We start from the raw sequence: 22210 nt of genomic DNA, 5'->3' as shown, positions 1-22210 counted from the left end.
ACTTGTTGCCTTACTCTTTTATCAGTGTTACAGCTACTGCAGCTAAGCAGAAGTACATGTAAATGAAACAATAACATATTATTCTGCGGCTTCCGTCCACCGGACCCTGCTGTTGTCTCTTATTCTCATCTGTGGTGTCGTTTGTAAGCTCCTTGGGGTGTTGGGGACCTGTCCTTTGTAAAGTTTTCATGTATATGTACATACATATACAACTGATGATAATAAAGGATGATGACGACGACATACACAACACTATTAAAAGTGTCTTTATTTATAATGTCTATGTAGTGTGTGCCCATAGATGTGGAGTGGAAATTTATTCTGGAAATTTCCCCCATACTTTATTTTTCTGTAGAAAATTTCCCATCTCCAGCATTTCTTCGTGAGTGTGACAGCTTGAAAAACGTTGTCAAATGCTGAGAAATTAATGTGGTGGGTCTCCCCCCCCACTCCTTTTTTCTTTTAATGTACAAATAGTTCAAATAACATCAGATCACAATTTATTTAGAGTATCAGGGGAATTTATAGTAATTTTTTGAGAAAGCAATTAATGCAGACTCCATGCAAATGAGAAGGAAATTTCAGCTCAATTTTTTTGGGGGGGAAACCTACATATCTGCATATGCCATAATCCCCATATCCCTGTATTTTAGGGCTACATGTGCTTTTAATTCTCTGTCACTTTAAGAAGCGGACCTCCAGCGACGCTCCTTCCGCTTTTCCTCTTCCCTACGCCCCGTTTTGGTTTTGTTGCTACGCGAGGGGAGGGACGTAAACCGGAAGTGTCCGTTACTCGGGCGAATTCGGAGCAGCCACGTCGGGGGAAGGCGGGCCTCGCCCAGCCGCTGTCCAGCCTCCTTGGCTTCGCTGTAGGGGCAGCTTCGGCAGCAGTGCGACACGCCAAGGCCTCAGGTCCTAGGCCCGGCCTCGCAAGAGTCGCTCGGTAGTGGAGCTGCGATGTCGGACCTCGGGGACTGGTTTCGGAGCATCCCGCTCATCACCCGATATTGGTTTGCAGGCTCGATCGCGGTGCCCCTCGTCGGCAAGCTAGGCCTTATCAGCCCCCTCTATCTCATTCTGTGGACGGACGGCTTCATCAACCGCTTCCAGGTAGGGGGGAATGCGGACTACGGCTCCCGGCATGCATCGCGCGACCCTTTTCTGTGTAAATAGAACAACGCTCGGCGCAATACTGCGTTTTGCGTACTGGGCGCTGTAGTTAGTGGAACGCCAGGTAGAAGGGGGCATGCTGGGAAATGTAGTCGGTGGGGTGGGTGCATCTGCTGACCGGTTGGGGTGTCCTCAAGGGGCAGTGACGGAAGGGGTCGATATGGGCATAACTTGAAAACATGCCCACATTGTTTTATTTGAATTTTATTTCAACGAACGAGCCTGAGCTCTGAGTAGCCGTTAGTCCCTCCAAGGTGTGAAGCCTAACATTTTATTTGTTTGTTTAGTGCATGTTTATACCGCCCTACATATAAATTTCTGGGCAATTTACAATTTTTAAAACGCAAATGATTAAAACGATGATGATGATGATGATAAAATTTATTTGTTAGCCGGCCCATAACAAATTATTCTCTGGGTGGCTCACAACACAACATTAAAACATCGAGTTAAAACACACAAAACACATGGAACACACCAAAAAATAAAATAGAATGCAAAATACAGTACAAAGCAACTCAAACTTTTTTTAGAAGTCAGTTTTAAAAATCAAATTTAAAAGTTCTGAGTGAACAGAAAGGTCTTTACCTGGTGTCTTAAAGAACAAAGTGATGGTGTTAGGTGAACCTTATTGGGCAGGCTGTTCCATAAATGGGGTGCAACCACCGTTAATATCTTCTCCCTACTAGCCACCTGCCTCACCTCATTTGGCAGGGGCACTTGGAGCAGGGCCTCCGAAGAAAATCTTAAGGTCCGAGTCTAGATATATGGGGCAAGGCACTCTCTTAGGCAGTGTTCCCTCTAAAAGGGATTCCCAGAAGTTGACTATAACTTCCAGAATCCCCAAGTAATGGCTATTGCTGCTGGGATGCTGGGAGTTGTAGTCAGCATCTGGAAATACCTCTTAGAGAGGACATTGATCTCAGGTAACCTGGTCCTAAGCTATTTAGGATTTTAAAGGTCAGCACTTTTAATTGGGCCCAGAAACTGACTGGAAGCCAGTGCAGCTGACGAAGCACTGGCATAATATGATCAGTCCCAGTTAATAATCTTGCAGCCCTATCTTGTACCAACTGCAGTTTCTGGACCATTTTCAAAAGCAGCCTCATGTACAATGCATTGCAGTAATCTAAGTGAGAGGTTACCAGAGAATGAGTATCTGTGACCAAGCTATCTCTATCCTGACTAACTGTGACCAAGCTATCTCTATCCAGATATTAATAATTTTAAAACTTGTTTTAATATCTATTTTATTCTATTGTTTTAATTATGTATTTTAATTTGTAACTTTAAATTTAATTTTAAATTTTGTGCACTGCCTAGAGATGTACATATCTACGTATCTATATACACTGCCTAGAGATGTACATATCTACATATTTCTATACATACGTATAGAAATATGATAAATAAATAAATAAATAATATGGTCGCAGTTGGTGTATCAGCTGAAGCTGATAAAAGGTGCTCTTGAGCCCCTAGTGACAGTGCTAGATTGATGAGCACCCCAGTCTGCAAACCTAGCCCTTCAGAATGGGGAGTGCAACCCCATCTAGAACAGACTGAACATCATTCACTCAGGCAGAGGAACCACCGACCAACAGTATTCCTGTCTTGTCTGGATTGAGTCTCTACTTGTTTACCCTCATTCAGTCCATTACTGCATCCACGCACTGATTCAGGACAGGCATCACCTCACCCGTGTCTGATGAAATAGAGAGCTAAAACTGAGTGGCATCTTCATACTAATGCTACCTCAGGCCAAATCTCCGTATGACCTCTCCCAGTGGTTTCATGTAGATGTTAAACAGCATAGGGGAAAGAATGAAACCCTGCGGAACCCCAAAGTACAACTGCCAGTGGGCTGAGCAGCAGTCACCCAGCATCACCTTTTGAAAACAGGCCTCGAGGTAGGAGCAGAACCACCTCCAAGCAGTGCTTCCCACACTCAACTTGGCTGGCCTGTCCAAAATGATACCGTGGTCAATGGTATTGAATGCTGCTGAGAGGTCCCAAGAGAATTAACATGGTTGCATCCCCGCTAAAAAAAAAACAGGTCATCCCACAGGGTGACCAAAGCAGTTTCTGTTCCAAAGCCAAGCCTGATTGAAATGAATCTAAATAATCAATTTCCTCCAAGAGTGTCTGAAGCTGATCAGCCACTACATGCTCAATCACCTTGCCCAGGAAGGGAATATTGGCCACAGGCCTATAGTCTACATCTTCTGGGTCCAGACTAGGTTTCTTTAGGATTGGTTGAATAATAGCTTCCTTTAATGGAACTGGGACCACTCCCTCTCTCAGTGAGGGATTTAGAACCTGCTGGACCCAGATAAAGATTCTCTTCCTACTAGATTTAATAAGCCATGAAGGACAAGGACCAAGCATGCATGTGGTCTACTGAATACCTTGTCCACATCCTCGGGTACCAATAATTGAAACTTTTCCAGCAAAACTGGACCAGGTAGTACTCTGGACACCGCTCACAATGACACTGCATCAGCTGTAGAGTCCAACTCACAGCAAACGTTAGCACTTTACCCTCAAAGTGCTGTGCAAATGTGTCACAGCGTGCTGCCAAGGGTTCTAACACATCTTGTCCAGGGCCAGATTTCAAGAGGCCCCACCCGCACCACCCAGAAAAGCCCCGCTGGATGACATTGAGAAGATGCAGTGCTGGGAAAAAATGTTGCTTCTGTTCCATCACTGCCACAGAGTAGGCTCGATAATGAGCTCTAATCTGTGTTTGCTCAGAGTCACCCTGAGTTTTTCCTTCACTTAACATTCCAGCTGTCTCCCAGCGTGCTTCATTGCCCTCGGCTCAGGTGTATACCAAAGCACTGCACGGGCTCTGCTTTGCGGGAGAGGGCACTTGGGAGCGATTGTGTCAACCACCCAAGTGATCTCTCCATTCCAGAGAGCAACTAGAGCTTCGACAGGAGCGCCTGCCATACCAGCTGGAAAATCCCCTAGAGCCCTCAGGAATCCATTGGTCCAGTAGTCTCCGGTGGCAGACTATTTTAATAGTTCTCCCACCCTCGCAAAGTGGTGTGGCTACTGAAACCCTAAACCTCAGAAGGAAGGGATTTGACCATGACAAGGGCACAGATGACACATCCCCCACTTTCAAATCACCATTCTCCTGCCCAGTTGTGGGGGGGGGGAAACAGATCCAGAGTGTGCCCCAATTCATGTATTGGGCCAACATCATGTTGGGACAGCCCCATGGTTGTCATGGCGGCCCTGAAGTCCTGAGCCACCCCAGAAAAGGCAACCTCAGCATGGATATTGAAGTTTCCCAGAAAAATCATTCTGGGAGACCTCAACACCAAACTGGAGACCACCTCCGTAAGCTCAGGCAGGGAGACAGCTGGGCAGCAGGGTGGGCAGTACACCAACAGAATCCCCACTCTATCCCAGGATCCCAGCATCAGGTACAAACACTATGAACTGGCAGTCACTTGGGCAGGGGGCCTAGAGAGGAAAATGGAGCTTTTATAAATTACAGCCTCTCCCCCTGCCCCAGCCTCCAGGCTGTGCTGCTGCTGCACTAAATATGCAAGTGGACGCATTTGGGAAAAACTGTTCTCTCCCAGATCCTCCCATCCAGGTCTCCGTAATACAATCCAGGTCGACCCCTTCCTCCACAATTAAATCATGGAAGATAGCACTGACCTGGCATTAAACAGCAGCACCAGCAAGCCAAGGGACAAGCTGGTAAGGCAGCCAGAGACCCTCCTATTATGGGAACAGCCAGAAGAAGGGATAGGAGTGAGATGTTGAGCCCTCTTCTGATGTAAAGGAGGCCCCACGCCATACCTTCCCCTACCCGTAACCACTCTAATTGAAGCACTCCCAGCTCTTCCCAGGTTCACATCCTCACTCAGGCACATAATTCAATAGCTAAAGCTACTGTCCCAGCCAGTGTTTCCTCTAACAGAGATTCCCAAATGTTGTTGACTACACCTCCCAGCATCCCCAGCTGCAGTGGCCTTTGGCTGGGGATTATGGGAGTTGTAGTCAACAACATCAATAACACCTGTAGTCAATAACACCTGTTAGAAGGAACACTGCTCCCAGCAAATCAGAGTAGAGCTCGTGACCCCGTTTGGTGGCGACCCCTCTGGTGGTGTGTTTGCTGCCCAGGGCAGTGTGCTCCGCTATACTGCCAGCCCATGAAACGATGCAGGGCCCAGCAGAGACTGCTGAGTCAGCACTCCGGGCAGACCGGGGAGTTGAAGCTCTGCCACCAACAGGGCTTGCAGCAATGTTGCTCCCAGAGACAGAGAGGGAGAGAGAGGGCAGGCCGGCCTCAGGAAGACAGAAAGGCAGCTGCTGGTACAATTACCAGACTGAGGGATTGATCTAGGGAAAGAATTATTACTTACCTTCCTTTAAGTAAATAGTTTTTCAAAATCAACTCTCAGTGCCTAAACCTAACCTGCTTTTTACAGAGCAATCCTTTGCATGTTTACTTAGAAGTAAGTCCCATTGTGTTCAGTGGCATTTATTCCCATGCAAGTGAACATAAGATTGAGGCCTTAAGGAATTTTTCTCTGGACTTGCCAGTCTGTTTCAGCCCAGTCTCAGAGAAATGCAAACAGGCCTCTTACGTTACTTATACAAACAGTAGCACAAGCAATTTGCCCTTTGAAGATACATTTTTATTTTCTCCGAGGCATCGAAACAACCACCATGATTATGATATTAGATCTGCCAGCTTTCCAAATGCTATTTTGTTTGGACCCACAGCCTGTGTCACACATTAAGTTTAGCACATCTCCACCTGTTTTATGGAGGCCCCATATCTTGCATTTCAGGAATAGCTCTGCTAACGGAGGGAGAAGCAGCTGTCACATAAATCGCCTGGCTGTGTTGGGCTGACCATGTTCTCAGTTTTGACACACCATAATGAAGTCAGAGATATAGTACTGCCTAACAGAAAACCAGGATAAGTTTCACGCAGAGCATTTCATTCCAGTTATTTGTCAATAAAGCCCTGTTCAGGTGTTATAAAAAGTTGGGATGTGGTACTCCTCTCTGCATGAGCCTCTCTCTGCATGAGCCTGCTAACTGGGCAAAGCGGTCCCTTTCAAAGTGGTGATTCTCTATATTTACCAGGGGAAGAGAAACTCCTTATTCAATCCCAGCACAGCATTCCTCCGCTGGCTGTTGCTGCTATTTTTCTTTGTATTTCTTTTAAGATTGGAAGCACTTTGAGGACAGGGAACCATCTTCTTAGTTTTCTTTCAATTTTGAGAACTTTTCTATTGAAAAGCACTATATATGAGTAGTAATACTCACAGCATCCCTGAGATTGTGCCATGAAGCCCTACTGACAGGTTCACAGGTGCAGGCCACTTCCGGTGTTACTCGGACCAGGGTGGCAAGAGCGTATACAACCGCCTTGTGATTGCAGTTTTTGAAGCAGCGCTGGAGGGGAAAGCACGGTGGGGGAGGTAAGAGCACCCTCCCCATGCCTTAAAGGAGCTCCTGCTCCCACGTTCGAACGGTGTTCTAGCTGAATAGAACACTAAACAGGTTTGTGCTCATCCCTATTTGTTAGTGGATGGGTGATACAAGTAATCTGACAGATTTGGACAAGCGGAAACGTATAACACTTAGGGGCTTTACCTCTTGAATCCTGACCACTGGAAGTCCTGCCTGATACACACACACACTCTCTCTCTCTCTCTGGCTTATCACTCATCACAGTACATTCAGTGTCTTACATTCTGGGGCCTCAAAACTAATTTTTTGAAAACAATTAGCCAAGTAGCCAGAACTTGTACCGAATTTTGTACTGTAAAAATTGCTCCGTATACTGTCTTTCTCTGTATTATTACATCTGATATGATACTATCTTGCAAATCAATGAGAGTGCCTGAATTACACAAATTTAAAGTGTTCTGCCATTTAGACTAGTTCCTTTAGTCTTAAAAAAAAATCCAACATAAAATTCTATATTTATGCTTTATTTCGTTTGAACAGATTTGGAGGCCAATCACTGCGACGTTCTTTTTCCCTGTTGGCCAAGGAACTGGCTTTCTTTATCTGGTGAACTTATATTTTTTATATCAGTATTCATCACGACTAGAAACAGGTAACTTATCATTGTGTGCAGATACTGTTGTGTCCTTGTGTCCAGTGAAACTAGTCATCTTCATCTTGCTTTTAAAACTTTGAGTCCATTGCTGTGGAGACAGGCACTCATTTAGTCATGTTCCAGAAAGAGAGATGCAAGTATATGCAACAGTAAGAAACCACATTTCTTAATCCTAACCTCACTCAGTTGTGACCTTGTTTAGGCAAGGTGTCACAGAACCCTCAGGAGATTAAAGAAAATTCATGGTGCTGTAATTTGTGTTCAATGTAGTGTTGGATTTAGCAGCTCTGGGGCACAGTCAGGAGTTTGCTAGGTGAGGAAGCTGGAAGGTGGCTAGTAAATTGACAGTATGAGGCCCGGGAGGAAATGGCCTCACAACTACCCTGAGAAATAGGAATAGGACCGTCAGTTCATCTCCCTGTTCTTTGACTGACTCCATGCATGACCATGTTGATTTCTTTCCATTCTGCTTGCCCCATGGTAGCTAGGGGTTGGGTTGCCATGTGATGTGCTCAGGACTTCCCTGAAAAGGTCTTGCTTATTTACTGTTCATGCAATTTAGTTTGCTTTCACTGTTGTGTGTGGAGGTGCCCAAGGCCGGTGAGGGTCTTCTTGGGCTCAAACCACATCCCAGTCAAACTCTGTATCTCAGGCTTCTAAATAGCCACTTGCCTACAGAGAGCAAGAAATATCTCCAAGCTAACCAGGAGGAAAAGGTCATAGAAGCTGATTCTCCCCATGTTTTAGACCACAAACATGGCCTAAATATGACCTGTCTATGTATTAGAGGTGAACTAGTGAAATTTGTTGGAGCGATAAACTATTTTGGACGTCTCTGCAAGGCTGTTGTGTGCATTGAACTTGCTGCTGTGAGCTTTTCCTGGAGAAGAGAGTAATTGTGAGAGGGACCTCCATATCAAAATGGAATTGGAAGCTTCTGCACAGGTCTCAGGGCGGCATGGTTGATCTGGTGCTGGAGCAAAGCCCACTGACCGGCTGACTATATGTTCATGCTCCTCTTTAACTGGATCTGCATAGTTGTATCCTTCTGACACATGCAACATGTTGCACTAGGAGTTGTCTCATCTGACAACTGACTCTGCTTACTCGTCTCGGAGCCCTAATAAACTCTGGGCCAGGAGCTCTCAAACAGTTCTGTTGGACTACAGCTCGCACTATCCCTAGCTGTTTTGACTGGGGATCAGTGTTCTCTCATTTTTTCACCTGTGTGCGGAATGAGTTTTGTTCTGGGTGGCAGTATCAAGGCAGTGTGTACGCACATGCATTCAGAGTGGGGCCTTCCCGATTCAACCTGAGCAGGATCTAAAATTAACTGAGCAGACATTAAAAAAAACTTGTGAGCATGCACATGCGCGCACACCTTAGAGGGAACACTGCTGGGGATGATGGAAGTTGTAGTCCATCAACATCTGAGAACCCAAATTTGAGAACTGTTTCCATTGGTATGCTAGGGTCTGGTTGAAAGCTTCTCTGCATAGCCCCTGCCTTCCTAGAGGAACGTCTGATGGACTTGCCTCCTGTCTCAAAAGCCTGGAATCACCAAATGCTTTGGATTGTGTGTGTGCATGTATTCTGGTCTGCTACCTGCGGTTCAGGCTGTTCCTCTCCTGCCCCAATACTGGGGGCATCTCTTCCGGAGTTAAAGCAGGAGCCAGGGTACAACTTGACTGTGAGGTACCAATCAGTAAGATCATATTTCTTGGCTTCGCTGGTGCTTCTGAGACCTTTTCCATCAGAAAAAAACATAGCAGGATGTGAGGTTGTGGTCAAGGCTGCAAAAGTTGTACGTGGCCGTTAAAGGTTGAGGGGACCCAGCTGTCCCAGGATTTATGGTGGTAGATCTTAATGCAGGCCCATGCATTATGACACTCACTAAGCTAATTGAGACCACCAGCTGTATATGGTAGCCCATAAGGGCTTGACAGATCTTTTGTCTCTGCTTTTCTAGGACAGAAAAGATTGTGGTTTTTAAAAAAAGCATCTGGCAGGCCACAGTACATGACTAGGGATTGAGTTTGGTTTGACAGGTTGTAATTTATGTAGGTGTGTTCTGATGCACCATTGGTACCTGAGAGCTCCTTTTTCATGGATAGAATCAACATATTTTATTGTTGCCAACTTCACTAAAAAACCGGCATGTGGATTCCCTTTGTTCTCATCTCCTCCTGCTGCCTGCCCCTCAAACTAAAAAAGGACTAAGCGGTTGCATCATGACTTGATACCTGTGCTCATCTGTGAAGATTTACAAATCACCACTTACTCAGGAATAGAATTCAGGCCTCTCTTTGCTACCTTGGGGAAGAGAGGAAGACGGAAAGCTATGCGGTTAGCACACTAGGTACTAGAGAGATGTGCACAAATGGCTTGTGTGTGGGGCAAGGAGAGGTTCCCTTGAGGAGCCAGTAAGGAGCTCCTTACCTGCTCCTCCCTGCCACTTTTCCGGGCACAGTGCCTGGTCCCCAGCTGACTGCGCAGGGCTGTGACGCTGTTCCCTGCAGCCTCCGCACAGCGTTGGCACGCACTTGGCCAGCATACATGCGGTTTGACGCTTCCCAGTGGAGGCGCTAAACTGGCTCGTGCACATCCCTAAGGTATTGGGTCCTGAATACCCCCACTCCCCACCATAGTCTGGATCTGTTGAGAAAAATATCATAGCGGCCTTCTCAGAAGAGAGCTGTGCTGTAAGGATTATGTAAACTGCTTTCTTTAAAAAAATTTCGTTAAAATATTTATACCCTTGCCCCTCCAGTAACTACTGCTCGGGGCAGCTAACAACATTAATAAAATTAATTTTTTAATTCATTAAAACTGAGAACTATAAAAACTAAAGAACCTACCAGTTATAAGCAGCAGATAAAACATTTAAAAGTCTCTTTAAAAAGATGTGTTTAATTATTATTTTTTTAAAACTGAGGGGAGGGAGCATAGTGAAGTTCTTCAGGGAGGGTGTTCCAAAGCCAAGGGGCCACAACTGAAAAAGCCCTGTCTCTAGTCCCCACCAGCTGGACCTCTGTTAGTGGCATGGCCTGAGATGATGAGCGGAAGGCCCTGGCAGGTTCATATGGGTGAATGCAGTGTGACAGGTGCCCCGGCCCCAAACCATGTAGAGCAGTGATCCTCAACATTGGGTCTCCAGATGTAGTTGGACGTCAGCTCCCATAATCCCCAGCCAAAGGCCACTGGGACTGTGGATTATGGGAGCTGAAGTCCAACAACATCTGGGGACCCAACGCTGAGAATCCCTGGTGTAGAGTTTTAAAGGTCAAGACCAGCATCTTGAATCTAACCCGGAAGTGAACTGGTAGCCAATGAAGCTGTTGCAGGATGGGTGTGACACTCATAAAGTGACTTACGCACACAAACATCCTTGCAGCATCATTCTGGACCAGCTGAAACTTCAGAAGCGTCTTCAAGGGCAGCCTCTCGTAGAGTGTATTTTGTAGTATTCCAGTCTGGATGTTACCAAAGTATGATGACTGAGGTCAGGGCTAATTTCTCCAAGTAGGCTCGCTGCTGGTGTACCAGCTATAGCTGGTAAAAAGCATCTCTACACACAACTGCTGCCACCTGTGCTTCCAAGGACAGCTTCAGGTTCAGAAACATCCCAAGCTGTGGACTTGTCTTTCAGAGGGATTGTGACTCCGTCCAAGACCAGATTTACCTCGCTGCTCGGATGATAGTTTTACCATCCCAGAGCATTTCTGTCTTATCTGGATTAAGTTTCAGCTTGTTTGCCCCCATCCAGTCCAGACCAGCCTCCAGTCCCTGGTTCAGAACGTCCACTTCCTCCCTGGTGACTGCTGATTTAAAAGCTAGGTAGAGCTGGGTGTCATCAGCATATTGATGGTACTGCAGCCCACACCCATGGATGACCTCTCCCAGAGGTTTCATGTAGATGTTAAACAGCATAGGGGACAGAATAGATCCCTGTGGCACACCGTAGGCCAAGAGGTGGAGTAGCTGTCACCCAGCACCACCTTCTGAGTACAACCCTCCAGGTAGGAGTGGAGCCACCATATAACGGTGCCCCCAAGTCCCAACCCGGAGAGACAACCCAGGAGAATACCATGGTTGATGATACTGAAAGCTGCTGAGAGGTCCAGGAGAATCAAGAGAGTCACACTCCCTCTGTCAGCCTCCCAGCATAGTTCATCCACCAGGGTGACCAAGGTAGTTTCCGTCCTGTATCCAGGCTGGAAGCCAGACTGGAAAGGATTTACGTGATCAGATTCATCCAAGACTGCCTTGTGTCTCTGTTTTTCAGACTGTTTTGTGTCCCTTCTCCCTATTACTCCTTGTTATAAAAGTCTGAGCAAAGCGTTCAGATTCCACTGAGCTGCAAGGTCAGATTTCAATTCAAGGAAAAGCATGTATGTTGCATCCTCTGGGTGCAGTCTGCCTTGATGCAATAGATTAACATCCTTGAAGCTAATTTGTTGCAGCTATACAGGTGAGTTCCAAACTCACCTCTGCCCGTCCCATTGTTCCCACAGAGTAGTTGGAGTGACATGGCAAGTTCTGTGACAGTGGGTGGGTGGGGATTGTTCCCAGAAAATGGTCCTCTGCAGAACTGCATGTGTATATTAAATAGTTCAAATGACCAATCTTAAAAGTGTATGTGTGCGCGCCAAATAATACCAATTATTAGAACTATCTACCAACTGGAGAATTTCTAGTTGATCATCTGCATTTTAACTGATCAGTGAATTAATTTGCAGTATACTTGTTTATATGGAGATTTTGGTTAATATACAAGTGTCTTTCAAATTAATCCAGTAAACGTTGAGATATTGTGGGAAACGTGAGGATTTAATAAACACAAGCTATCAGTCAGTGTTGGAAGGGAAGGTAGTCTTTATCTTCTTTTCCATTACCTACCACAAGTCTTGGATGATGAGCTCCTTGAAACAGAGACTATTAGGAATATTGTATATACTGCTTTCACTTTAGAAAGTGCCAAGTACACTGATGATGCTGAATAAAGAAATAACAAAATGCTCCAAAAAATGAATGTTCTCTTAACCCTACCGATTAAAATTTGCTCTTACTGATTAATCAGCTAATGCTGTGTAGCCTGCCTGTATGTGTTTACTTGGAAGTAAGTCCTACAAAAGTGAATGAGATTTATTCCTCAGTAAATGTGCCTTGAATGCAGCTTTAATTGATTTACTATTTAAACCAATTAAAGCTTATGGCCTTAATTCTGCTGTATATGTTTTCAATTCTGATCATGGTGTGGATGCTATTTCAGGTGCTTGCTAAGAACCAAACTCTGCGTGACCTCATAGATGTGTGACTGTTTTTCTGACACAATCTTCTTTTGTTCTTGTTTTTTTGCTAAAAGTAGCTGCAAGGGGGTTAATAGTTCTTCCAATGCTGCAGCCCTGATTAGAAGCTCCCTTACCTGGGGCTGCCTTTAGGAAAGGGACAGGGAGATGCCAGGTGTAGTTGTGCATCTGTCGTCATGTCCAGGGGTCCACAACCTTAGGCTTAGCTCACTAGCCAGCCATTATTTGGGATTGCCACCAATCCGCTCTCTTCCCTCAGACCCTTTTCTGGCACACAGGCAGAGAGCTTAGGAGAGAAGTGGGTCTTCTGTCATTGGCACTGGGATATGGAGATGGTAAGAAATAGTGGGAGCCCTCTCCTGCCGCTTTGGAAGGATTCTTGCTGTTTCGTGCCTTCTCAGAAATGGCCGTGGCAATGAGACCTCTGGCGAGATGCTTGTGGTGCTGAGGGCACTGTCCGCTAGGGATGTGCACGGAACTGGGCGGGGTGGCTCGAGGGGGTGGGGTGGGGTCTCGCTTTAAGGGTGGGGGAGGTTCACTTACCCCTCCCCCGCTGGTGCTCGGTTTTGGTAAAAGCCTTCAGGGCGGCAGTGTACCTCCCTGCCGCCCCTTCCTCCTTTTCGGCCAGAAGTATTGTTTGTGTGTGACGATTGCGCACCTGATTCTTCCGGCCACTTCTGGCCGAAGAGGAAGAAGGGGCGGCAGGGAGGTACACTGCCGCCCTGAAGGCTTTTACCAAAACCAAGCGCTGGTGGGGGGTAAGTGGGGGGAGGGGGTAAGTGCACCCTCCCCGCCCTTAAAGTGAGACCCCACCCCCCGCCTTCAAACCTTGAACCCACCCCGTGTTTGCACTTGCTTGAAGCCCCGTAAAAGGGCCTCCAAACAGGTTCATGCACATCTCTACTGTCCACTAGCAAGCTGGCAAGTGAATCTGAATATGCCTGGTTGTGTCTGATGTTGCCTCAAACTCCAGCATGTGTTTTTATTGTGGTGTTTGTGGGAAAATAACTCCAGATCCAGAGCTGGCACTTTAACTGAATAAATAGAGGGGGCCCCCCGCCCCCAAATATGGGGAGAAATCGTACATTTGTGAGTCTGTTAATGTCACCAACTCTTCGGGTGCTCCTTTGTTTGTGAAAGGTCTCGCTGCCTCTTCTTGCAGATGCCTGGAACAGAGCAGCATCTTGTTTGTCCCTCTGAATACAAGCCACACTTGTGTCCCGCATTCTAATCATAGCCCTTAAGAACCAACCAAGGTCTCTTGGGGGGTGGGGGTGGAAAGAGCAAAACAACTGCTAAGGCTGCCGCTCACACTACCCTCTCTCTTTGTTCACAGGTGCATTTGATGGAAGGCCGGCTGACTATATGTTCATGCTCCTCTTTAACTGGATCTGCATAGTTGTATCCTTCTGACCAGTTTGGGCCCCGAAAAAAAGAGCCACAGGTGGCAAGACAGAGCCAGTCAGGACGTGTCCCCTTCAGATCGTGGCTCAGGCCTGCATTCACTGAGTGGCCAGGGGCAAGGCACTGTTTCAGCCCCTGACTGCCCCAGATGATGATGATACTGACTTCACCTAAGCGCGGGGGTGAGGGGAGGAATAGAGGATGTATGTGGGGGTAAAACCAGACTTGCTCCATAAGGAAGGGACTTGTGTAACTTTTCCAAAATGGAAGGGAGGGTAGAAGCTGGCACTGTGTTTGGCTTCTAGAACTTTCTCTTCTGCCCTGGCCTGTGAGTGTGTGTGAGAAATCCAGCATAATCTTTCTGCACACGGTGTCAAAGCTATGTCGGAGAGCTCTAAACAGTGAAAAGTTCTTACATGTTATGTCTGCTTCACAACCATGTGCAGTTTTGTAGTAGTTTGCTTTTCCTTCATTGCACACCGAAAGATTACTGCCTTGGCAATGAATATGCAGGTAAGTGTCTCTCTTCCGAAAGCAATCGTGCTTACAAAGTGTGACTTCTATGCCGGTGCAAATGAGAGAGTGTCCATAGCTTGGTGGTAGGGTACCTAGTTTCATGCAGAAGACTCCAGGTTCATCTCCAGTGAAAGGAATTCGGAGAGTGGCTGCTCCCATTGCTAGTCCGACAGTGCTGGGCCAGATGACTCGAAGTCTGACTTGGTAGAAGGCAGCTTCGTATGTCGGTAGTGTCAAATACATTTGGGTCTTGTCAAATTGTTGTGGCATATGTGTGATTACTGCTTTTGCCTTTCAAATCCTTGTGGTGGCAGCGGAGGGCTGGTCTCTGCTTGCGAGTATCATGAGGGGCAAATCACCAAACAAAACACCCAGATCCTGCTCCTCTGTGACATGATTCATGTGTCTCTAGTTCTTGGGCAATATGGATGCTCCAGTGCAAAACAGCATAAGGAATGGCCCAAAGAGAATATGTCTGTTAGCCAAGGGATTGAGACTGTTATCGGTGTCAGGAATGGGGGGCATACCTCAGGCATATTTCCTTCTAGCAGGGCTTCAGCAAGCTGCCCTAGAGATTTTGTTTTATGTAGCAAGGAGTACTTGTGGGCAGTGTTCCCTAGAACAGAGATTCCTGGATGATGGTGACTACAGCTCCTATCCTCCCAAGCTGCAATGGCCTTTGGCTGGGGATGATGGGAGTTGTAGTTGGCAATAGCTGAGATTCCCTGTTACAGGGCACACCGCTTGTGGAATGTTCCAGAAGCCTCGAACCAGAGGGAAGGGGTTTCCAGGTGTGCCCCTTTTCTCCATATCCTGAATCCAAATCCTGGAGCTCCCATAAACTGCAGGGTTTGCTCTTCAACTCTCGTCCCTCCTGCACTGGCTAGCTCTGTGCTTGAGCGATTTGGCCTCATTGTGGGGTCTGACACGTTTCCCCACATATGGTACTTTTCTCAGATGTGTGCTGCTTCTTGCACTACCGCAGAGGATTAGGGTTAACTCTGATATTTTAGGTGCAAGGTACAAGTGAGCTCATCCCAAGTACAGCAGGCGGATGTATCTTGTATAACTCAGTTGTATAACTGAGCAAGTTTGCTGTTGACATGTCTGTGAAAACTGTCCCCTGCCTTCAAAGCATCGTTCCTCCTCTGTAGCAGTCACGTCTTTTTTAAGGTAATTGGTAAAGGAAGTAAATTGACACCTTTTTCCCCCTTGCAGAGGATCTGGTTACACAAGAACCAGAATGAAATTTCTGAATAAGGAGACCCAAAATTTTGCACAGCCCCCATTTGTACCATGAATCTCAATTGTTGTCTGTGCACAACTGAGTGACATTGGAGGGCTGCAGTCCTAAGCTTATATCCTTGGAAGTGGGGAGGCTTAATTCCAGAATAAACCAGGTCAGGAATGTTGGGGTTTCTCTTTGTTCCGTGCCTCCACAATTTGCAACTCCCCCTCCCCACAAGCTGAAAGTAACTCACAATCCATGAGTCTTGACTTGACAGCTCTTGTTTCCAGATGCAGGCAGTCAGCAAAACCAGGAGGTTTACTAGTCTCCACTGAGCTGCCCCACACGCCCCATTTGTGGGCTGCCTTTGACTTAGTGGGTCAAGCTGTGAAGGCCTAGGAAGATAATAAGCTGCTTTCTATTGAGTCAGACCATTAGTCTGTCCAACTCAGTATTGCCTACACTGACTGGCAGCAGCTCTCCAGGGTTTCAGGTGGGAGTCATTCTCCTCCCTTGCCCTACCTGGAGATGTCAGGGATTAAACCTGGAACCTTCTGCATGCAAAACAGGTCCTGTACCACTGAGCTACAGCTCTGTTCCAAGGGCCTAGTGAAAAGAGGAACACCCTATTTCTAACCGTGTTTATTCCAGAATCAAGTCCTAGTGGTCTCACAATTGGAGACACAGGCCCAGTTCAAATGTGTTACAGAGCCAGGATTTAATCCAGGCTTGGTTTGATGCCTGAGCTGGACCACAGAGACCTCTGCATGTGTGTTAGAGATGACTTTGCCAGGGGCGTAACTATAATAGGGCAAGGGGAGACAGTTGTCTGGGGGCCCACTGTCTTGGGGCCCCCCCGAGAGGCAAGTCACATGACTGACTCCCCCAGCCGCGCACCCGCCCCGACTTCCTTCAGTTGTATTCGTCCTCCAAAACTGATGTGAGTGTTAAGACCTGGAGCTACCAGAACAGCATGTCTTTCTCTAGTACCATTACATGACCTGCATCGTCCACAGTTTACAAAATCTTTTTAAAAATAATTTAGCATGATGTTCTATTGTGGCACATAGGTGTTGTATTTTACTATGCTTTTTCTTACCACTTTTCAGCCTAATTTAAGATTTCTTTACTTCATGGGCTGAGCTCATGGTGGGGGGGCGGCATTTTAAAATCTTATCTCTGGGCCCACTCCAACCTTGCTACGCCCCTGGACTTTGCATCCCTTTTTATTATTAACTGCAGTGGCTCGTATATGCCTTCTGAGCCATTTTTCTTGGTGCCTCTCTTGCAGTTCCTGATGATCCCCCTGATCATGTCGGTGCTTTACGTTTGGGCCCAGCTGAACAGAGACATGATTGTGACATTTTGGTTTGGAACACGTTTTAAGGTAAGACCCGATGGCTGTTCTTCCTTTTCTCGGGGGTCTTGTCCAACTCAAGGGAACGTCTCCTTCCCATCAAGGCAGAGAGGGAGTCCTCCACCTCCTCACCCATGACCAGTGTGAACATGGGCCTTGACCTGATCCAGCAAGGTGTCTCTTCTCTAGTCTACCATCCTGTTTCCTGCAGTGGCCAACCAGAAGCCTACAAGAGGGCGTGAAGACCACCACCTGCCCCTGTTGGCTCTCTCATCCCAAATCTCCATGTTTTCTCTTGGTACCAGCTGCCTGAAGCTCTGCTTTGACCCCTATTTCTCCCAGTACCTTCACCCCTGGTATTGGACATAGATCCACTGTAGCCCTCCCTAGCTGCTTCTCTAGCATTTTGTAACCAATTAAAGAAAATCTGCTCCCTTACCCTCTTAGTTCCAAAGTACGATTCCCAAACAGATTTGCATGTCCCCTGCCAGGTTCTTGCCTGTAGGCATCACCCTGTGATAGCAACTCACCTTGGGCCCCAGGATCCAGATCAGAGAGGAACCAGGTGCTCCTCTGCTTGAGGTGTCTTCAGTTTAGGTTTGAAGGTTAATTGTGGAATGTTTGCTTTGGGGAAGGAATTCTGATGTCATGTAGAACCATGGTTAAATCTTGGCTCCCTGCAAGATCCCTGTGCCTTGGGAGCACACAATCCTCCCTCCGCTGCTCATCTGAGCCTCCAAATAATTCTGCCGCCTCCAGCCTCCGAGGCAAGATGTCTCTGAATATCAGCTGCAGGGGAGCAGCAGCAGCAGGAGGGAGGGCATGCCCTCACCTCTTGCCTGTGGCTTCTCAGAGGCATCTGGTGGGCCACTGCTTGAAACGGGATGCTGGACTAGATGGGCCTTGAGCCTGATTGAATAGGGCTGTTCTTATGTTCTTATGAATTGGTAGAGGGAATTGGTTCCTCTGGCTCGAGCAAAAAAGCACAAGTGGAAGGGCATTGAAATGTGACTTTTAGACTTCAAAAGTTGTCTGTTACTCTCCAAAGGAGAAGTAATTTTTAAAATGTAAACTATACTTTGGCTACTGGAGACTTTGCTTAAGCATCTTCTTTTAAATTTGTTCAACTATGCCATCATTTCGTCATACTTGCTCTTAAATGCCCTGCAGTGTACTTAGCTAATTATGTAATGTCCTATATGCTGTTATTCCTTTTTGGTCTTCACTTGCTACAGAATACCCCAGTCTGTGCAATCTGAAAACTTTGTTCATTACAAATACACTTTTTCCTCCCCTTCCAGGCATGTTATTTACCATGGGTTATCCTGGGATTCAACTATATCATTGGAGGCTCGTAAGCATTACAATACTCTTTGCAACATATCTTTAAATACCCTTTGCAACATAATCTGGATTGCGTTTATCTACTTTCTGCCCCGCTTCCCCTTAAAAGAAATAGACCTTACAGTGCAACATCATTTATTTCTGTGTCCTAAAGAATATATAAGATATTCAGAAAATTGCATAAGTGAAAACCTGTGATAAAGTTTAGTTTAGGGGTCTCAAACTGCAGCTTTCCTGCAGACACTGGCCTACAACTTCCATCACCTCTGGCTACTGGCTATTGTGACTGGGACTAATAGGAGTTTTATCTGTCTATCTAACATAGTCCAAGTTTAGCTGTAGTCCAAGAACAGCTGGAGGGTCACAATTTGAGAGCCCTGGTTTAGTGGGAGAAAGGTGGGGCAGATGAAGGGGGAAGATTCTTTTCCCTTCCTTTGCCCTCTCCTGCTGACCCAACTTTTAGGTCATTGCAAATAGATTTCATTTGGGAACAGTCTCATTAGAGAGCCTCCATGGGTGTGTGTGCGCAGAGAATATTTATTTGTGTCCCCCCCCTTAACACATTTTTATACCGCCCCATATGCAAGTCCCTCAATGGTTCACACTCTAAAAACACAACAAGGCTAGCTCCCTTAGCCCGCTTTCCAGGGATCGTGGGAACCACCGGGCTCGCAGGCGAGCCTGGTGCTCCCAAGGCGGCTAGCCCACCTCATTCCTTCTCCCCTTAAATGAGGTTAACGGAGCAAGGAGTCTCTTAACCTCATTTGGTTGCTTGTGTGTTGCTGTGGCGTGCGGCGATACATGAGTAGAACCTTGACCCCTCCCGAGCTCAGGGGTCTCTCCAGGATGCATTCTGGGACTCCCAGGGGCTGGGCGGCCCCCGATCCCTGCGGCCCTCGCCGGCTCCATGACGGAGTCGGCAGTTGTGTAGGTGGCTGATTTGGCCACCCAGGGCTGCCTTTTGATCATCTATGGGGAGAACGGGCTAAGCCCATGCTCCCCGCAGACCCGGAAGAAGCTCTTCTCACCGATTGGTGAGAAGAGCTTCAAGAATTAAAACATTAACACAGTTAAAACAGTTTAAAATACAGATTAAAACTTGAAACTTTTAAAACTATAAACTAAAAGCCTGACTAAACTGGTATGTTTTCTGGTCCTTTTTAAAGACATCCAGAGAAAAGGAGGCTCTAACTTTGATAGGAAGTACATTCCAGAGTCCCGGGGCAACCCTAGCAAAGGTCCAGTATCTCATTGCCACCAACTGAGCTGGTGGCAACCACAACCGGACCTGCCCAGAAGGAGGATATAGTTGCAGAACCAATCTTGTTTAAGTTGGGAAATATCTGATTTGAACAAGGTTGCTCTTGAATAAACAGTAGGCTCCTGTACTCTTCCCCTCCAAAGAAAAGGTGGGAAGACTTAACCTTTGCTAACTGAGCAAAGAGCAGCTTTTTAAAGTGGTGATTCTTTTATATTTAGCAAGGGGAGAGCAACTGGCCCTAACCAGCTCCAACACAACATTCCTTCGGTAGTCCTTATGTTTGTTTTTAGATTCTGATGTCTTTTGGGGTTTTGTTTTGTTTGTAAATCGCTTTGAGCACTTTTGTTGAAAAGCTGTATGTAAGAAGTAGTAGTAGTAGTAGAGGAGCTTTTGAAACAAGTATACTGACCCTGTCATTCCTTGTTCCCCTATTTTTAGCATGTGTGTTCTAGACTTGGGTGCTAGGAATCAGGGCTGTTGGGGAGGTGGTGACAGGTCTTTTTCTGCCAGAGGCTCTTCCATCTGTAGGGACTCTCAGCTGCCCTGCTCCAGTTCATTGTTTTTCATGGTAAAGTCCAGAGTCCAGTGGCAGCCCCCATCAACCCTAAGTGCAGCCCCCTGACTCATTGTTTATTGGCTGTGTGCAAAGCTTCAGCCAAAACTTGGACATTCTGCACAGTTGCCCTAGCATCATGAGGAGGTGGCCATTCTCACTGTGCAGAGCTGTGCTGTTCCCATAGTGATGATCACTGCTGTAGTTACTGTCTTTGGCTCTCTGCAGCAGTGGCCAAAGTTTCTGATTGGCTATAGATGCATGCACCAAGTCGATTCTTGCAAGAAAAGTTCAGATAATTGCTTAAATTTTCAACCTTTCATTGCATGATTTTCAAGTGCTTCATGGACAAACTACATATACAATTACCCTCTTAACAGCTTAACTCTGGCCATTGGAAGCCAAATTGAAAGGTCTCTTGGTGCTTTCTAAAGTTGTTGGGGTCCTTGCCAAGTCTTCAAAGCTATGGGCCAAGTGCAGAGAGCACCTCTGGCCTGTGCCCTGGATTCTAATATTTCCCACAGGGCACTTCTTAAATCTGGATAATACAGGCTAACATAGTCGATACAGGCTAATCATAGTCAATATTTCCACCATCCCCACCTCTCTGCATTGGTGGGGAAATGATTAACAGTCTGTCAGTAAGTAGCATTCCAAATGAGAAACTGTGGTCCTCCAGGACAGGCAGGTATGTCCTATGAAGCCTCGAAATTTAGAATATAAATGAGTTGGAGTAGATGACCCTTGAGGGCTGTTCTGATGCTGCAACCCTTATCTGCTCTGGAATTAAAATATGTTTTAAATGACACTTGCTTTTCAGTTCTATACTAAGCCCGTATTTTCAGGATTCATTTTTCCACAGATTTGCAGATTCTAGAATGTACTGCTTTTTTAAAACAAGTGTTTGTTCTTCAGTGTGTATCAGGGATTCTTAATCTTTTTTGCACCCACAGAGCCCCCAAATTCTGAGTATTACCCATAACCCACCCCCACCCCCAGTCCTATTTATATAATATATTTTCATAAGGCTCCAGTAGAAATTAAAGGGGGAAAACAGGATTGTTATTTTCTAGCCAGAACTCTATTCTGGCTTACCAGGAAGCAATTAAATCAAGTGCAGCAGAGATTTTCCACAGACCAACTGGACATAACCCATGAACCCCAGGTTAGGAACCCTTGGTGTAATGTGGGGCATTTAAGAGGCCTGGCTGAGCCCCAACCAATTATGGTTCTAGGTTGCTTTCAGGCTGACAGCAGAAAATGTTCTATAAATGTTAAAGCTAACATATTATTCCTTTTCCCCTCAGTATCATCAATGAGCTGATTGGCAATCTAGTTGGTCATCTGTACTTTTTCTTAATGTTTAAATATCCAGTAGACTTGGGAGGAAGAAATTTCCTGTCAACGCCTCAATTTCTGTAAGTTCTTGGGGTTTTCTCTCTCAGTGATGTTGGGCTTTCTTTCTTAAAGTATTCATATATTATCCCAGTCCATCAGTTGCAAAGCATTTGCAGTGGCAAATCAGGTGACACAAGGCAAGGTTTTTTCCCCAGGTGGGTGCGTCCATCCTTGGACCAACTGCTACATTTAGCAGATGGCATTTCTTTATTGACATTGAGACCAAGAAGAAAATAATTTTTAATTGAAATTACAGAAGCCACCAACCAAAGAGAAGAAAAAGATAACACATAATTGTTGAATAAAACAAAAAATGCAACATGAATGTATTAAATCTGGTATCGTCCTAGAAGCACTATTGTTAGAAGTAGTCATGGGAAAGAACTTGTGTTCAAAAGTGCACAGTATAGCATACTAATTTTTACACCAGCCTTGTGAGGTAGATCAGTACTATTCCTATGTTGAGATGGGAGCACAGTTCCCTCTAACAGGGATTCCCAGATGTTGTTCAGTACAACTCCCAGCATCGCCAGCTGCAGTGGCCTTTGGCTGGGGATTGTGGGA

At 46.2% G+C, this 22210-nt stretch overlaps 1 protein-coding gene across 1 annotated transcript in view; it reads left to right on the top strand.

Annotated features, from left to right (window-relative positions):
• The first annotated feature begins 753 nt into the window (after positions 1-753).
• The window catches only part of DERL1 (derlin 1), a 29172-nt gene continuing 7715 nt past the window's right edge, over positions 754-22210 (top strand). Inside the window, exons 1-7 of the mRNA XM_053247770.1 lie at positions 754-1110; positions 7162-7273; positions 13922-13986; positions 14476-14502; positions 17025-17120; positions 18392-18444; positions 21556-21666. Of these exons, the coding sequence (XP_053103745.1) occupies positions 958-1110; positions 7162-7273; positions 13922-13986; positions 14476-14502; positions 17025-17120; positions 18392-18444; positions 21556-21666 (617 nt within the window). The 5' untranslated portion in view covers positions 754-957. The remainder of the gene's footprint in view (positions 1111-7161; positions 7274-13921; positions 13987-14475; positions 14503-17024; positions 17121-18391; positions 18445-21555; positions 21667-22210) is intronic.

This window comes from Hemicordylus capensis, chromosome 4 (assembly GCF_027244095.1).
Source record: "Hemicordylus capensis ecotype Gifberg chromosome 4, rHemCap1.1.pri, whole genome shotgun sequence".
In the NCBI taxonomy this organism is placed as follows: domain Eukaryota; kingdom Metazoa; phylum Chordata; class Lepidosauria; order Squamata; family Cordylidae; genus Hemicordylus; species Hemicordylus capensis.
Note: the sequence above shows the minus strand (reverse complement) of the source record. Positions and strands in the feature narration are given on the sequence as shown.